This window comes from Arachis duranensis, chromosome 8 (assembly GCF_000817695.3).
Source record: "Arachis duranensis cultivar V14167 chromosome 8, aradu.V14167.gnm2.J7QH, whole genome shotgun sequence".
Taxonomy (NCBI): domain Eukaryota; kingdom Viridiplantae; phylum Streptophyta; class Magnoliopsida; order Fabales; family Fabaceae; genus Arachis; species Arachis duranensis.
The window spans coordinates 18,178,440-18,192,952 of record NC_029779.3 but is presented as its reverse complement, the minus strand read 5'-3'; the positions used below and the strand labels follow the sequence as shown (position 1 = coordinate 18,192,952).

Below are 14,513 nucleotides of genomic sequence, written 5' to 3'. Positions count from 1 at the left end.
CATGAACGTGATCAAAAGATTCAAATATCTAAAGATGATCAAAGGATCTAAAGTGATCCCACGATGAAAATACAATAGTAAAAGGTCCTACTTATAGAGAACTAGTAGCTAGGGTTTACAGAAATGAGTAAATGACATAAAAATCTACTTCCGGGGCCCACTTGGTGTGTGCTTGGGCTGAGCATTGAAGCATTTTCATGTAGAGACTCTTCTTGGAGTTAAACGCCAGCTTTTGTACCAGTTTGGGCGTTTAACTCCCATTCTTGTGCCAGTTCCGGCGTTTAACGCCGGGCATTCTTGAGCTAATTTGGAACGCCAGTTTGGGCCATCAAATTTTGGGCAAAGTATGGACTATTATGCATTGCTGGAAAGCCCAGGATGTCTACTTTCCAACGCTGTTAAGAGCGCGCCAATTGGGCTTTTGTAGCTCCAGAAAATCCATTTCGAGTGCAGGGAAGTCAGAATCCAACAGCATCTGCAGTCCTTTTCAATCTCTGAATCAGATTTTTGCTCAGGTCCCTCAATTTCAGCCAGAAAATACCTGAAATCACAGAAAAACACACAAACTCATAGTAAAGTCCAGAAAAATGAATTTTAACTAAAAACTAATAAAAGTATACTAAAAACTAACTAAAACATACTAAAAACATACTAAAAACAATGCCAAAAAGCGTATAAATTATCCGCTCATCACCTGTCTATGCATGGCAGTGGTATGTGTCTATAGGGTAGGACTTGTTGAGGTTTGTAAAGTCAACACACATTCACCACTTTTTCGAGCTCTTTTTTACCATAACGACGTTAGATAACCATGTTGTTAATCGAATTTCTCGAATAAACCCGGTAGCAAGCAGTTTTTATGTTTCTGCAAGAGATGTCTCCTTCTTCTCAGGTCCCATGTTGCACTTTTTCTATTCAATGGGTCAAGCTTGTAAGTTCGACTCCTGCGAATCCACTTGAAATACAATTAATTATACCTCTAGGTTGAGTTGGTTGAGGCCATTGTCTTTGGCTCCTGTATTATTTTCCTAATGCCCTCCATGAGAGCTTAGGTGTAGTGCCAATTTGTTGACCATTCAACTACATATTTGTCCAACATCCCTTGCTGAGCTAATCGCTCAAGCAAGTCTTTAGCTATCACACAGTCATCGATGGTATTTCTGAATTTCTGGTGGAAAGCACAATGTTTAGTATTGTCTACATACTTCTGGTCTAGCTTGGTATGTTCCTACCTTTCTTGGTGGTTTGATAATCTTTGCATGGAGGATCTCTTTGATAATCTCTTCCCTCTTTTAATTAAATTGCATGTAAGAGTCAAACCGAGGTGTTAATTTGAACAACTTTTTATCATCCCGACCACCTTGGTGCTTGCCATGCTTATCCTCGCCTCTAGGTTGAACTTGTCTTTTGACCTTCTGAGCTTATTACAATTCCTCTATCTCAATCTGTCCAACTGCCTTTTTTGCGAAACTCATCCAAAGTCTCAAGTTTGGCCACAACAATTGTTTCTTGGAACTTCCTTGGCCGAAGACAGCTTTTTAGAGCATGCAGATGAACATTTGGGTTGAGGTTATGGATCTCCATTGCAACTTTAGCAACCTCATCATCTAGTTTGAGGCTTTCATGTTGTTTCTATTTGATAGTGCTGAGGTAGTCAGAATCATGGACGTATATCTTGGACGTCGCAAAATTGTTGATGAACATATCAGTGAGCTCATCAAAACTTGATACAGAACCTACAGACAAAGAAAATCAAACTAAGGCAGCACCATCTAAAAAAGTAGAAAAAGAACGACAAATTATAGGGTCAAATGCACCGTTTAAAAACATCATCAAGTGGAATTTTGTGATGTGAACACTAAGGTCGCCGAAACCCTCATAAGGCTTCAAAGTTGTAGATAGGGTAACATTTTTAGACATCTAAAAGTCCATGATCTTTTTTGAGAATGGATTTGTTCGCTTTTTGGACTTCGTTTGGATGATTTTTACTTCCTTATGATCCTCCATGTTATGATCATCATGGCTATTTCTGTTCTCAACATTCTTCAGATCTTCTCCATCATTCTGGGCATTTTGCTTTTGATTTTGTAATTCATCCATTCTCTAAACTCGGCATGTAGTTTTGCATTTAAAGCCATCAAATCGTCTTGGGTTGGAGGATTTGTTGGTTCTTCCGCTATAGTTCAAATCCTGCAATATAGGGTTAAGAACCAATAAAACAGATAATAGTGAGGTATTAAAGTTTGGCTCCATGATGGGTATCAAATCTTTCGTGCTGCCTGGAGCCCCTGAGTTATATCTCAAATTTGAGAGAATCGCTTGTCTTTCTATCCTTAACGTGCTCCGAGCTTTGTTGAATATCTGGCGAGCGTGATACCTGCAAAAAGGACTCTAATGCTCAAGTCAATAAATGAAAAATAATTATTAGCACTTCTCTGATTAAATCCAAATCCAGTCTCTTTCTTGTTCACCTCCAGTGGCTTGATATATAGTTGAATAATTAGGAATTTTCTCCCGCTCTCTGTCTGTTATTGACTGTCGACTTATAAGAGTAGTTAGTAAGTGAAGATTTGGTAGTCGTTTTATATTTTGACTTAGTCAGCGAGTTATAGGTTGTTGTTGAGTTTATAGGAACGAATCAGTTGTAATGAATTTTTTTTTCAAAAAATGGAGGGTACGATTGTTTGTGTGTGTTGGTGGCTGACTCTCTTCAAAAGCAAATTTTTTTACCACTCAAATGGCCTTCTGAAAGTGATATTTCATTGAAGGGATGTCAATGAGTTCTTTCAATTTGGTTGTGGATAGATATGTATAAGAGAAAGGAACAAATGATACATGTGTGACATATCCCTGTTGCCATCAAATCGAACGGTCCGACTTCCAAGCACAATTTGAACAGTCCGATCTTGTCTTCTCTCAAATTGGATGGTCAATTTTTTGGTGAGCTATGTAGCACGATTTTTTCATCTTTGTCAAACACTTCTGACCCTAAATAAGACTGTTAATTATGTCTCTTGCTCCAATATAAAAATTAAAAAGTGTTGACTCATGTGTCCTTGTTATTTTTATGTAAATTTATATTTTTTATTTTAGACTTTGAACTTTGACTGAATTTTGTATATATGTGTTGAAATTTGAAGTAATGAACAATATTCAAAAGCATTTTGTAAACTTTTCGAGTTGAAAAATTTCATGAAGAAAATAATAAAAAGTAGGTTAGAGATACGAAATTAGCATTATTATCTTATTTTGAGTTACTAGTGTTCTGAGTTTATCATTCCAAAGATAAAAATGTACTTGCAAAAATTTCGACACTCAAATTAGTATGGATCTTGAGAGATACTAAATTAGAAATTATACTTAAATATACATATTTATAATAGTGCATATATCAAGGGTTATAATATCATCACTACTAGAAAAATAACTTCTTCCAGTTAATATTTTGTTTTTAGCGACAATAAAAATAGTCAATAATATATATTGGTAATTAGACATTAACTATCTTATGTTTTGTTGGTAAAAAACTTTTTAATAACTACAAAAAGTATATAATTGTTGTTATAATATATAGTAGTAACGATAAATATATAATTATCGCAAAAATATAAATTAAATAAGACATATAGTGATTATTATGTTATTATCACTAAAAATTTGCCACTAAAAATAATTTTTGTTATAGTGTATTATGAGCTCATTTCTTTATGTGACTATGAAGCCATAAATTACCTTTTAGGCTAAGTTGAGTATAGGATATACAATATAGTTATCAAACTCGTAAAGCTTAGTTATTAGGGATTAAGTTGAATGATGAGAATTTTTTTTTTTTTGGGTAATGTCTTTTTTAAAATCCATGAAAACCCTCAATCCTCAAAGAGAGTCCTTGAGACTTTGGATATTCTTGAACTCTCCTCTTAGTATTGGACTTGGAGAAATAGTTTAGAACAAATTCACTTTGAACTCGAGATTAAGACATTAAGTTCCGAGCTTTAGTGCATCACAAGTGCCAACTTGTTAAAATTTTGACGTCAAATTATATAAAATTCAAATTCTAATCAGTTATTACCTTGATTTGTGAGTTTTGGAGTTGGATATTTTTTAATTATATTTTCATATAACGCGGTTTCAAGACCAAGAGTTGATAATTTAATTTCTTGAATGTCAAAGTGAAGTTTTCTTGATGTTTTGATTTTCTGATTTTTTAGACTTTCATGATGGATATCCCAAACTCTTAATTTGTAGATTCAAACATCCGAGTTTTTGAGATTCCAATGAAGACAGATAAAAAATTCAAAATATCATAATTAATAATTAATAAATTTGTAGTTTTATTCAAATTCAATTTAAAAGGTCACAAAATGCTTTTTTTTCCTACGGTATCCCCCAATCCGATAGGTCAAGGACTAATTCGCCGCGATATTAAATTCCATTTAAGGATTTGTCAATAGGTTGTTGTATGGTCACAAAATGCTTTTGATCAAACACGTCTTCATTTTTTTTAATTTTTTTTAACACCTTCATCTCATTTTTTTTAGTATCCGAACAACATATAGTTTTTTGTTTTTGGATAGGTTCCATTATCTTTCTTTTTTTTTTTTGGGATAGGTTTCATTTTCTTTGTTAGGGTAGCTTTCGTTTTCTTGTTTTGGACTTGGTTAGGTAGCTTTCTTTTGTAGGATTTTCTTTCATGAAGGGGCATTAAGAGTATCCACAACCGCTTTAGAGTCCAGTTTCAATTTCAACCTGTCTCATACCTAGATCCCAAGTGATATTGAGCCCGTCATAAATGCCCAAAGTTCTGCTTTAAAGACTGAACATGCTCCTATTTTTCTTTTTGTTGGACGGAAGTAGTGAACTTCTGTAGGGTTCAGGCCTTTTGGGGTATTATGCCGATTCATTGTACCAAACACATTTCTAGGCCTCTTCACTCTAACAAGCCCATCTATTGCTTCTATTGGGCTGGCAATGTAGAAAATAAAAAATAAAAACTGAAGGTTATGTTGCCAAAAATCTGTTAAATTAAATTAGACTTTATTTGGTTACAATCTCATAAAAGGAAGATGTTTTCCATTTTATAGACTAGGATTTGAAATAAGAATATATATATTGTTTTAAGTTATTTACTTAAAAAACAAACGATGGACTGTGAAATATTTTTCATATCTAAAGTAAAATTTAAACTCCTAATATTTTAGTTAGGAGACCAAATGCTGAGTCATCAAACCAGACTCATGTCATTATTTTCTTTATCAAATTAAGTGTCTATACACATCACGTCCAAAAAAAAAGAAAAATGTCTATACAACATCAATCATGGAAATAAATTAACAGTAAATGACTAAAATTAATAAGAGAGATATCATCTCACTATCTATTCACTGAGTAACAAAATCATGAAGTAATCGACTGGAAAATAAGTTGAGATTTATTAACTATAGTGTATAAGAGAAAAATTGAAAACTTAACGCAATAATTCAATGCTGAGAATTATCTGCATGGATCTCCATGGGAGAGGAACTATCTGTTTTCCAAAGTCAACATGGAACAACTAAATTCAAGAAACTTAATAGAAAAATGCTCATGACATTAAATTCTTACCTACAATCACATGGAAACCGTGGAATTTTAATAAAAATAAGGCTTCTTGAGTGGATGAAATACACTCAAAACATAAAAATTATGATGAAGAAATCATTCAAAACAACTTTTAAATTACATTAAAAGAAAATACAATCATACACAAGATATTATATGTGGGGTATGCAAGCAACTACATTCATTATTCATATTACATAGAACAGAGAGATTTTCTAGGAGAAAACACATCAACACCGAACTATAAGGAGAATTATTCAGCTACATAAACAAAACAAGCACATAGATACACTGATAACAATGAATGTCACTGATTATTGTAAAGATTTCTGAAGCATCTCTACCACTTGGCTCATGGTGGGTCTTTTGTCCCTCTCATCCTCTACACATTGCAAAGCAACTCTAGCCAAAGCTTCCAACTTATTTTCATCATAATCACCTTCTATGGTGGGGTCTAAGATTTCACTAACCCAACCACAACGAAATCCCTTACTTTGTTTCTCTCTCAGCCATGCAACCAGGTACATATGTTGATTATTCTCTACTCCATCACTACTAATCCCAAGGTTCTTGGTTGCGCTCTTTCCAGTGAACATTTCCAACACAACAATTCCATAGCTATAAACATCAACCTTGGAGGTTATTGGGAGGTTCAAAACCCACTCAGGAGCCATGTATCCTCTTGTTCCTCGTATCTTGGAAAAGCTAGAGTACTTATTAGTGTCACTTCTTTTAAGCAACTTGGACAATCCAAAATCAGCTACCTTTGGTTGAAAATTAGAATCAAGAAGAATGTTCTGTGGCTTTACATCACAATGCAAAATCCAATCCAAACACTCATCATGAAGATAAGACAAACCTTTGGCTGTACCCAACGCAATCTCAAACCTTTTGGACCAATCCAATAATCTATTTGTCCTAAGATTCTCGGCAAGAGAACCATGCTCCATGTGCTCATAAACCAGGAGCCTGTGTTTCCCTTCAGCACAGTATCCCCACATCTCAATCAAGTTCATGTGATTGAGCCTTCCAATGCTTCTCACTTCAGCAAGGAACTCCTCTTCTCCTTGATTCGCTTCCATGAGTCTCTTCACGGCCACCACTCTTCCATCAGAGAGTACACCTTTGTATACAATCCCCCATGCACCCTTTCCAATCTCTTGGCTAAACCCTTTGGTGGCTTGTTTCAGTTCAGAGTAACTGAATCTCCTAAACCCTGCAAAGCCTAAGTCATACACTCGTTCATCTGCACCAGAATGCACCCTAAACCTTACCAAAAAGTACCAAACCACAAATATGCACAGCATTTCAAATATCCCAACTCCTCCGGCGAACCATAACAAGAACTTAACATATCTGCTCACCTGCCCTTTGATATAAATCCTCTCAAGTTGTATTGTTTCTGCACCCACAGGACAATCAAGATTGTTGTGTCTATCAACGATTGAAACTTGATCATCTTGAAAAGAATAGGTACTATTGACTGGCAGTTTCAAAAGAAATTCAGCATCAAAATATGGGATGCGATATGCATTCCGCAACTGAACCTTGACAAAACAATTGTTGGTACCAGAGGCCTTGTTATAAGTGTACTGAACGCCTTTGCAATCGCATAGTTGGAGGCAGAACTCTTTACACTGATCTAATGTGTAATTTGTCATGAGTCCATAATCATAGCCATACAACTCCACGTTGCTTATAGATAAGAACTGTGACGACGACGCACTTTCATTGTTCTTGCAAGATAGAGAAAATTTGGGTTCGCAGCCATAAGACCAATCATTTGAATACTTCATCTTATGACCGGGAAGGCAAGAGCATTTAATGGAAGAATCAGTATGGTAAGTGCACAAACTATTGGGCCCACAAACGCCATGGATCCTGCATGGTCTTGCATAAGCTTGCCAGGAAACATACCAGTCATCTTGATCACTGCTACGGCTATAAACACGAAGGTTTCCATTGGGATCAAGGGTCAACCTTCGCTGGATGACGGAACCGTGATCGGAAGTGGTGAAAGTGAAATTATCTGAGGAAATGAAGGTGCCAAGAGTGTCCAAGACTGCAACTCTGCTGCTGTTGTAACTACTCCTGAAGTTGGCCCAGTTCAGATTCCAAGGATCTGGCCAGTAGATCCCTGAAACTTCGGGGCCATTGTAAACAAGACGAAGAACGTTATCGTTGTCGAAAAACAACGTGTACAAACCAGTGGACTTGTTTGTCTGGCTTTTCGAAGAGATTACTTTGGTAAATCGGGCGAACACTTGCTCAGGAAGAAGAGTATCCGTGGGGAAATCAAAGCTTTGCCACAACACGGTGCTGTTCATGTCCTCCGTTAGAACAAGGTTGCCGGTGTCATACAGAACCAAATGCACGGTAGAAGACGGCGATGAAACGGTGTCTGTTGACCAAACATGGGAATTATCGGCATCCACTAGAACAAGGTTACCATTGGCGAGTAGGGAGAGCTTTGATTTCTTTCCGTTGACTGGTTCGTCACGATTTGCCATCCATACAAGAGTAGGATTTCGGGAAAACCAAACGCCAAAGCAATAAGCGTTTTCGCCAATCGCGTAGAAGCCAGCAGAAAAGGTGCCCTTGGGTGACACTATAACGTCGTTTGGTTTATCTACTGACATTGATGAACCTTGGATTAGAATGCTATGGTTTCTTGTTGAACATGAAAGCTTTATCGACAATACTAAACAAAGGAGAAAAAATATTAATGTTGATATATTGATGATAGCCATTGGACGCTGGTTAGTGTGTTTAATTGGGCTGATCAACATTGAAGCACCAAGATTGATATATATACAGAACAAATTTATGCAGGTGTCATAAGTGATCATCATCAGTTGCATTATTTAATTTAATTACGAGAATTGTTGTACGTTGACATCTTAGCTATATTGAATATTTAAAGATAAATAATTCAGCCGTATTATTCCGCATCAGCAAGACTGTGACATTCCCAGAAGACTTTTTCAGTTTTTCTTGTTGAAATACCATGGAAAATGAATTTGTTCGAAGAAAGGGTACGGTTGTAATTATACAATCACCAAAAATACATTAAGCAGCTGTGGAGGGTTTAGATTTTTTATATTAATATACAAATACAATTAATAGAACACGTTACTTATAAAAATAAAATAAAATTAATTGAACATTTGATCATGTTACACTAATGGTGTCTTAGGTGCATTCGTATTATTTTAGTAAAGGACTATCAATTTCTATATTTATATACTATTAGATTGGGATGTGTACTGGGGAAAATAACATGGAATTCAAACATACGCACAAAAGATATATCACTAGGTCCATCATTATTTTACTCATATACAGCTATAGGATGTAGACGCCAAAATGATCTAAAGTTGATAAAACATCTTGCATATAATAAATAAATGTTGTAGTCAATCCTAAACATTCTCATTCTTCTATCTTCCTGCTTATGTAAATATATACTAAATAGTAAATTTCTAGTTGATAAGTTACTTTTATGTTTTATGTACTGTTCCAGTTCACTAATAAAAAGCATCCAAAAATAAATTGACAAAGATAGGTCCAATTAATTGTTTCTTTGGTGCATAAAAAGATTTAAGTTGGAAGAAAATCTTGCTCTGAGGTTACAGGCTATAGCAACATTTGCAGATACAATCAACTAATAAGAAAAAATAGTATAAGCCAACCTGGTGAGTGGTGACGTTGGTCTAAATTGTTGAAGTCTTGAGTTCTCGGGCGCAGCCAATGGCCCACACAACATTGAACCAGTTTTCCACTCTCCATGACCCCAAAAACAAAAAAAAAAATCAGTTTTCCACTCTCCCTTGTCCCTTCGCAGTTCCCATTTGGCTGGGACTAATTTTTAATAACCCAAATCAATTCAAATGGAAGATATTTCATAGTACAATATGTGGATTTAAAATCTAAAGCGTTGTGAAAAATTGACCGTAAAAGAATGGAATACAAGAGAATACTAAAGATAATTGTACCTACACTAATACAAATTTCAGAATCACTGAATCTACAAATGAGGGTCAGCACTCAGCAGCATATGCATATTCCTTCAGTATGTGTTACTCTTTCTTTTACCCTGAAACTTTGGGTTTTACAAGACAGAGCAGCAGTGAATATAATATAACAACAGTATAATTTTGATCAGCCACGTATTAGGGCAGCATTTCTGCTGAATTATGCACAATAAATCCTACGTAGTCCCCTCCCCTCCCTAACCCTAGTCACCTTGTTTGTTGGTGCTGTTCTCAATATCATCAGGGACATGATAAGTAGAAAGGAAATATGTACTCTGATTTCTTTGCAAGAACCTGAAGCATAAAGGGATACTTAGTTAACCCCAGGAAAATATAGTATTTCACTTCAAACAAGGAAGAAACCAATGATACCTTAGAATGTCAACTAATTGGGCTTGGAGTTCTGTCATTGACTCCTCTTCAATGCTAGCATGGGACAACAGCTCAGGCAACTTAACTTCAAATTTAGAAAATTCGTACCAGCCATTAGAAACCCATATCATTAGTTAGTACCTCTAATAATAAAGTTTTGGAAAATGCAAACTTATAAGAACTGAGATAATATGATAAACCCTTATGCAATGCAAGGCTATGTTTGAAAGTTTCCATTACAAACTGGTGTAGAAAGTGAGTCAAGATTCCAGGAGTCATGCCAGATGGCCAAATAATTGGTCATAATATAATACCTTTCTGTTTAACTCACGTTGCAAAGACAACAAATGTATAATTCAAAATAATTGATAAGCTTCTCTAGCACAGATGATGAGCATACCAAATAGACGTAACAAATGCTCAGCACCATATACAGTGGAAGGAGTGGTATTATCAGGACATGCTTCTTGGTACTGTTGACGCTCATTCTTGTACAAAAGCTTCACCGGCAGTGCTTTATCAAAGTAACAACACAATCCTTTCAAAATTTCTTCAACTGAATCTGATATCCTACGTCAAACATAAGAGTAATAAACAGTAACAATAAGAGCAGTGTAAGTAAAATACAAAGACAACACCCCAGAAGTCAAGTGCAGAACAAATCAAGAAAATAATTCAATTTGCCAAAAAGACAGAAGAAAATAAGCAGGCAGATTTTTGGGCAAATAAACAAATCTTGATGGAACTTGCTACTTAGTCATGATTTTTGAGGGTTAAACAACAAAAAACTATATCATAATAATAAAAAAAAAAATGACCATTCTCACTTTTTAATGACTACTTCTAAGCGTAATGATTTATAATGTGTCTAGAACAGGGGCTTTTATTTGTAGTAGTAGTAGTAGTAGTGTTGAATACCATGTTAAAAACCAAAAGCTACCATCTAAACTGCTCAACCTACCCATTTCCCACAAAAATTATTCTGAAATAATAATAAAAATAATTCACCATACACTCTGATTTCCAACAGAAAATGTTTAAAGATAATGCTTAAGGGTGGGTGCTTCAGCATGAACTTACAAGCCACATTTCTTCAATCTGTAATCAAAATAATTCTTCATTATGTCATTCACATTAGGGGTGCGAGGAAGTTTAACAAGCTGCAGAAAAAAAAACGATAAGAATAAAAATACTGGTCCAATAATTTCAAAATGACAAAAAGATTTCTACTGTTTGAAGAAAAATTGTGTTGAGTAACAATTATATCAACTTGCTTGTAAAGGACTTAAGACAAGGGTTCAACTCTGTAAATAAAACTAATATATATAAAAGAATAGCACTACCTTGCCCAGATGGGTGATAAATTCACAATCATCAACTAATTGCTTCCTTAGAGTTGGTGGAATCTGAATGCTGACAAGCTTGTCAGAAGGGACCTCTGGTTTTTCCTATCAGTGAGCAAAACCTCGAATCAATTAAATTATACCATATAGCCAAAAGACTTTAGAAGCACCATCTCCTCATCTCACCCCTCAGGGGAAATATGAGATAAAAGTTACATATTTCCATTCCAACTAATTTGAATGATAATTTATGCTAATGCACATTTTAAATGAAATTCAAAGATTTGCTGGTGCTCAATTAGTGCCCTATATTACTTAAAATGAGAGTGCAAATCAGACACCAAAGTGTACAATCAGTGCCATACACATTAAAATTCAAAATGATGGTGCACCTTAATTGGAGTTTCACTCTTCCGTTTCCTGCCTCTGCTTTCTGCATTGCAATTTTTCCCAAACAGGTCAGAGAAAACGTAGGGCCAAGACTAAGTAAAAGTCCATTTGAAACATATACACATGCGGTAAAAACTCATAACGTCCTTGTATCCATGATATAAGCTAAGGTAACTTAAATAAAAACAAGAAATCCATTTAGCATAAAATGACAGCAACTTTTAGATCACATGCAAGGGATTGTGCATGTTCCTAATGTTGTGAGTGAGAGCCCCAAATTGTGGACAGTGAATGCTGAAAAAGGTTAAAATTCCAAATAATGCATATATAAACACCCACATGTTACTCTTAGGTGAGAAAAAGAAAGGAAATACGTACCAGTTGGTTCTATTATGACAGAAAATGGATATCCCAAAGTTATTAACACACGAGGCTCAAACTTAAGAATCCAAAGGGGTAATTGCTAAAGTATCAGGAGCTTAATAGCTGCCGGTAGCCCGGCATTTAGTACGAGCTATGTAAAGTATAATTTAGCCATGAGTAGTTAGTGATGTATAGAGTTAGCAGTCAATGTATGCAGCATATAAACCCTGAACATACTCAACATAACTGAGTCTCATATTGAAATTCACACCACATTTTGTTACATATAAAGTAATATCAATTCATCTATGTGAGGTTTCCAGTTTGTGAACTAACGTCGTGAAAAATCGATCCTTACAATCTCAACAAGCATATTACTTGCATATAGGTATACTGCTATAAGAAATTAAGAATTATAACGCATCACCCTACAAAGTAAAAAATATAGCAGTATAAAAATCTTTTCCTCCCCATCCCTCTGTCACCCCAAGAAACACAATGTACATTGAGTCATATGCATCTCACACTAGTATACTACTCTAAAGTCTAAAGTCATCAACACTTAAATTAAGTCATGCTGCAAAAGCATTCAAGAAAGGAGAAAAATAGTATAGCAGAGAATTTCGGTGGTAAGTAGAGCAAGGAAAAGAAATATCTAACCATTGTTAGGAGTCTTTGGTTTGTTGAAGGATGCACGGTGAATCTTTGTACTTTTGTCATGACCAAATTTCTCATCAATGGCGAGCTTTATCTGCATATTCTCCTCTGTGTCTTTCATCAAACAATCAGTTGCAAGCCATTCATCCCAGCTGCATTTAATAATAAAAACAAACACACAGAAACGTTGAGAAAACCGAGCTCGCAGTTGGTGCTGATATCTCGAGTAAGACGAGAGAAAATTCCCACCTTTTCTTCCAACCCTGAAATTGAAAAAACAAAATTACCAAGACATCCAAGAAAAAACAAAATTGAGAAAAGAAAAGGAGCTCAGAAGAAAATTATGCTTACCAAATAATGAACAAAACAGTGCCACTGGCCCTCTTTGAATTCGACCTGCCTAACCTTTTGAAAGAAGACAAACATCTGAGTTTATTTGAAAGTGTGGAAGAGAACAAAGTAAGGGTAAGAGTGTGAGTGAGTTGCTTCACCTTGGCTTCGTAAAATCGACCTTTGTGTTTAGCGAGGACCTTCTCGGCGACAGCGAACGGAGGCTGGGATTTGGAGCTGTCAGTGTGTGTTGGCGTCGCAGAATCCATGGCGGAGTCTTCAGCTTCCCTATTTCCGTTACATGCGTTGGAACTTGGAACTCCCCATTTTTTTTTTTTTTTGCACTCACTCGCTCTGAATCTAAATCTCGATCTTCTCTTTTCTTTGGTTCTGAGATTCTTCTTACTCACTCGTTATTCAGTATTCGCTACTCAAACCGTCAAACGAATTTCTTTCTTTCTTCCTAAATTCCTGATTTCATTTCTTGCGCATCTTTCGGGCTGTAAGAAGTAAGAACATAACCATAAAAATGAAGTAAAAACCCCGCTTCCTGTGGGAAATAAGATATTATTATTATTATTTTGATGTACTGAAATTATAAAGCGTGGTCGACCATCGCATCCGAAAGATGTTATTTTTATTGATGTAATGCTATATAATTAGATAAACGTATAAAATTATTTTATACAAATAATGAGTCAAAATTAAATTCTATTATTATTATCCCTGCTAATATAAGTCAATTGACCAGTAAGCATTAAGCTTATAAAATTAAACTATCTACTCAATAAGTTACAAATGGCAGGGCAATGGAAACTTAAGCTTGGTATACGAAAAATGTTAGAAATTATTAAAATTTATTATTTTTTATTATTAGTCATTAATATTTAAAAATATATTATTAAAATATTAAATTAAAAGAATTAAACTAAAAAAATTGAATTAATAATTAAAGTGTAAAATGTGATGTTGGTTTTAGAGACTTTTTGCAAAGCATCTGGGATGAAGATTAATGTGGAGAAGTCTAAAGCGCTTTACTCTAAGAATGTCTCTACAACAAGGAAAGAGATTTTCACTGGGGTATCCTCTATCAGATTTGTCCAGGACTTGGGCAAGTATCTTGGAGTTACCCTTAGCCATTCTAGGGTGACTCGTTTAGCTTTCAATGGTGTCCTGGATAAGGTTCGGAGTAGGCTAGCAAGCTAGAAAGGGAGTTTACTCAATCGGACTGGTAGACTATGCTTGGTTAATTCTGTTGCCGCCGCTATTCCCACGTATCAGATGCAGGTCTCTATTTTTCCCAAAGGAATCATTAGTAAATTGGAGTCTATGATGAGGAATTTTCTTTGGAAAGGACAAGTTGATGGAAGAGGATTGAATCTTGTTAGTTGGAAGGTACTAGTTACTCCAAAAAAATATGGAGGTT

At 35.3% G+C, this 14,513-nt stretch overlaps 2 protein-coding genes across 7 annotated transcripts; both read right to left on the bottom strand.

The window, feature by feature from the left end:
* Window positions 1-5,747: 5,747 nt before the first annotated feature.
* LOC107461264 (putative receptor protein kinase ZmPK1) lies at window positions 5,748-9,729 on the bottom strand. Of its 6 annotated transcripts, none has more exons than XM_052252824.1 (3): window positions 9,594-9,729; window positions 9,291-9,381; window positions 5,748-8,675 (listed from the first exon to the last, which is right to left on the bottom strand). In XM_052252824.1, the coding sequence occupies exon 3, from the start codon at window positions 8,457-8,459 to the stop codon at window positions 5,913-5,915; it is 2,547 nt and encodes an 848-aa protein (XP_052108784.1). In that variant the 5' UTR covers window positions 8,460-8,675; window positions 9,291-9,381; window positions 9,594-9,729; the 3' UTR covers window positions 5,748-5,912. The 6 variants fall into 6 exon arrangements, with proteins under 6 accessions (XP_052108784.1, XP_052108787.1, XP_052108785.1 ...); XM_052252827.1 differs by having other exon boundaries at window positions 5,748-8,227; XM_052252825.1 differs by having other exon boundaries at window positions 9,598-9,688.
* LOC107461265 (protein MRG2) lies at window positions 9,516-13,493 on the bottom strand (the record flags this gene model as incomplete). Its single annotated transcript, XM_052252828.1, has 10 exons — window positions 9,516-9,700; window positions 9,844-9,926; window positions 10,005-10,089; window positions 10,405-10,574; window positions 11,085-11,164; window positions 11,348-11,452; window positions 11,740-11,780; window positions 12,761-13,020; window positions 13,109-13,162; window positions 13,249-13,493. Coding segments are annotated over 10 exons (1,134 nt in total), but the record flags the coding sequence as incomplete, so codon positions are not given.
* Window positions 13,494-14,513: the final 1,020 nt, after the last annotated feature.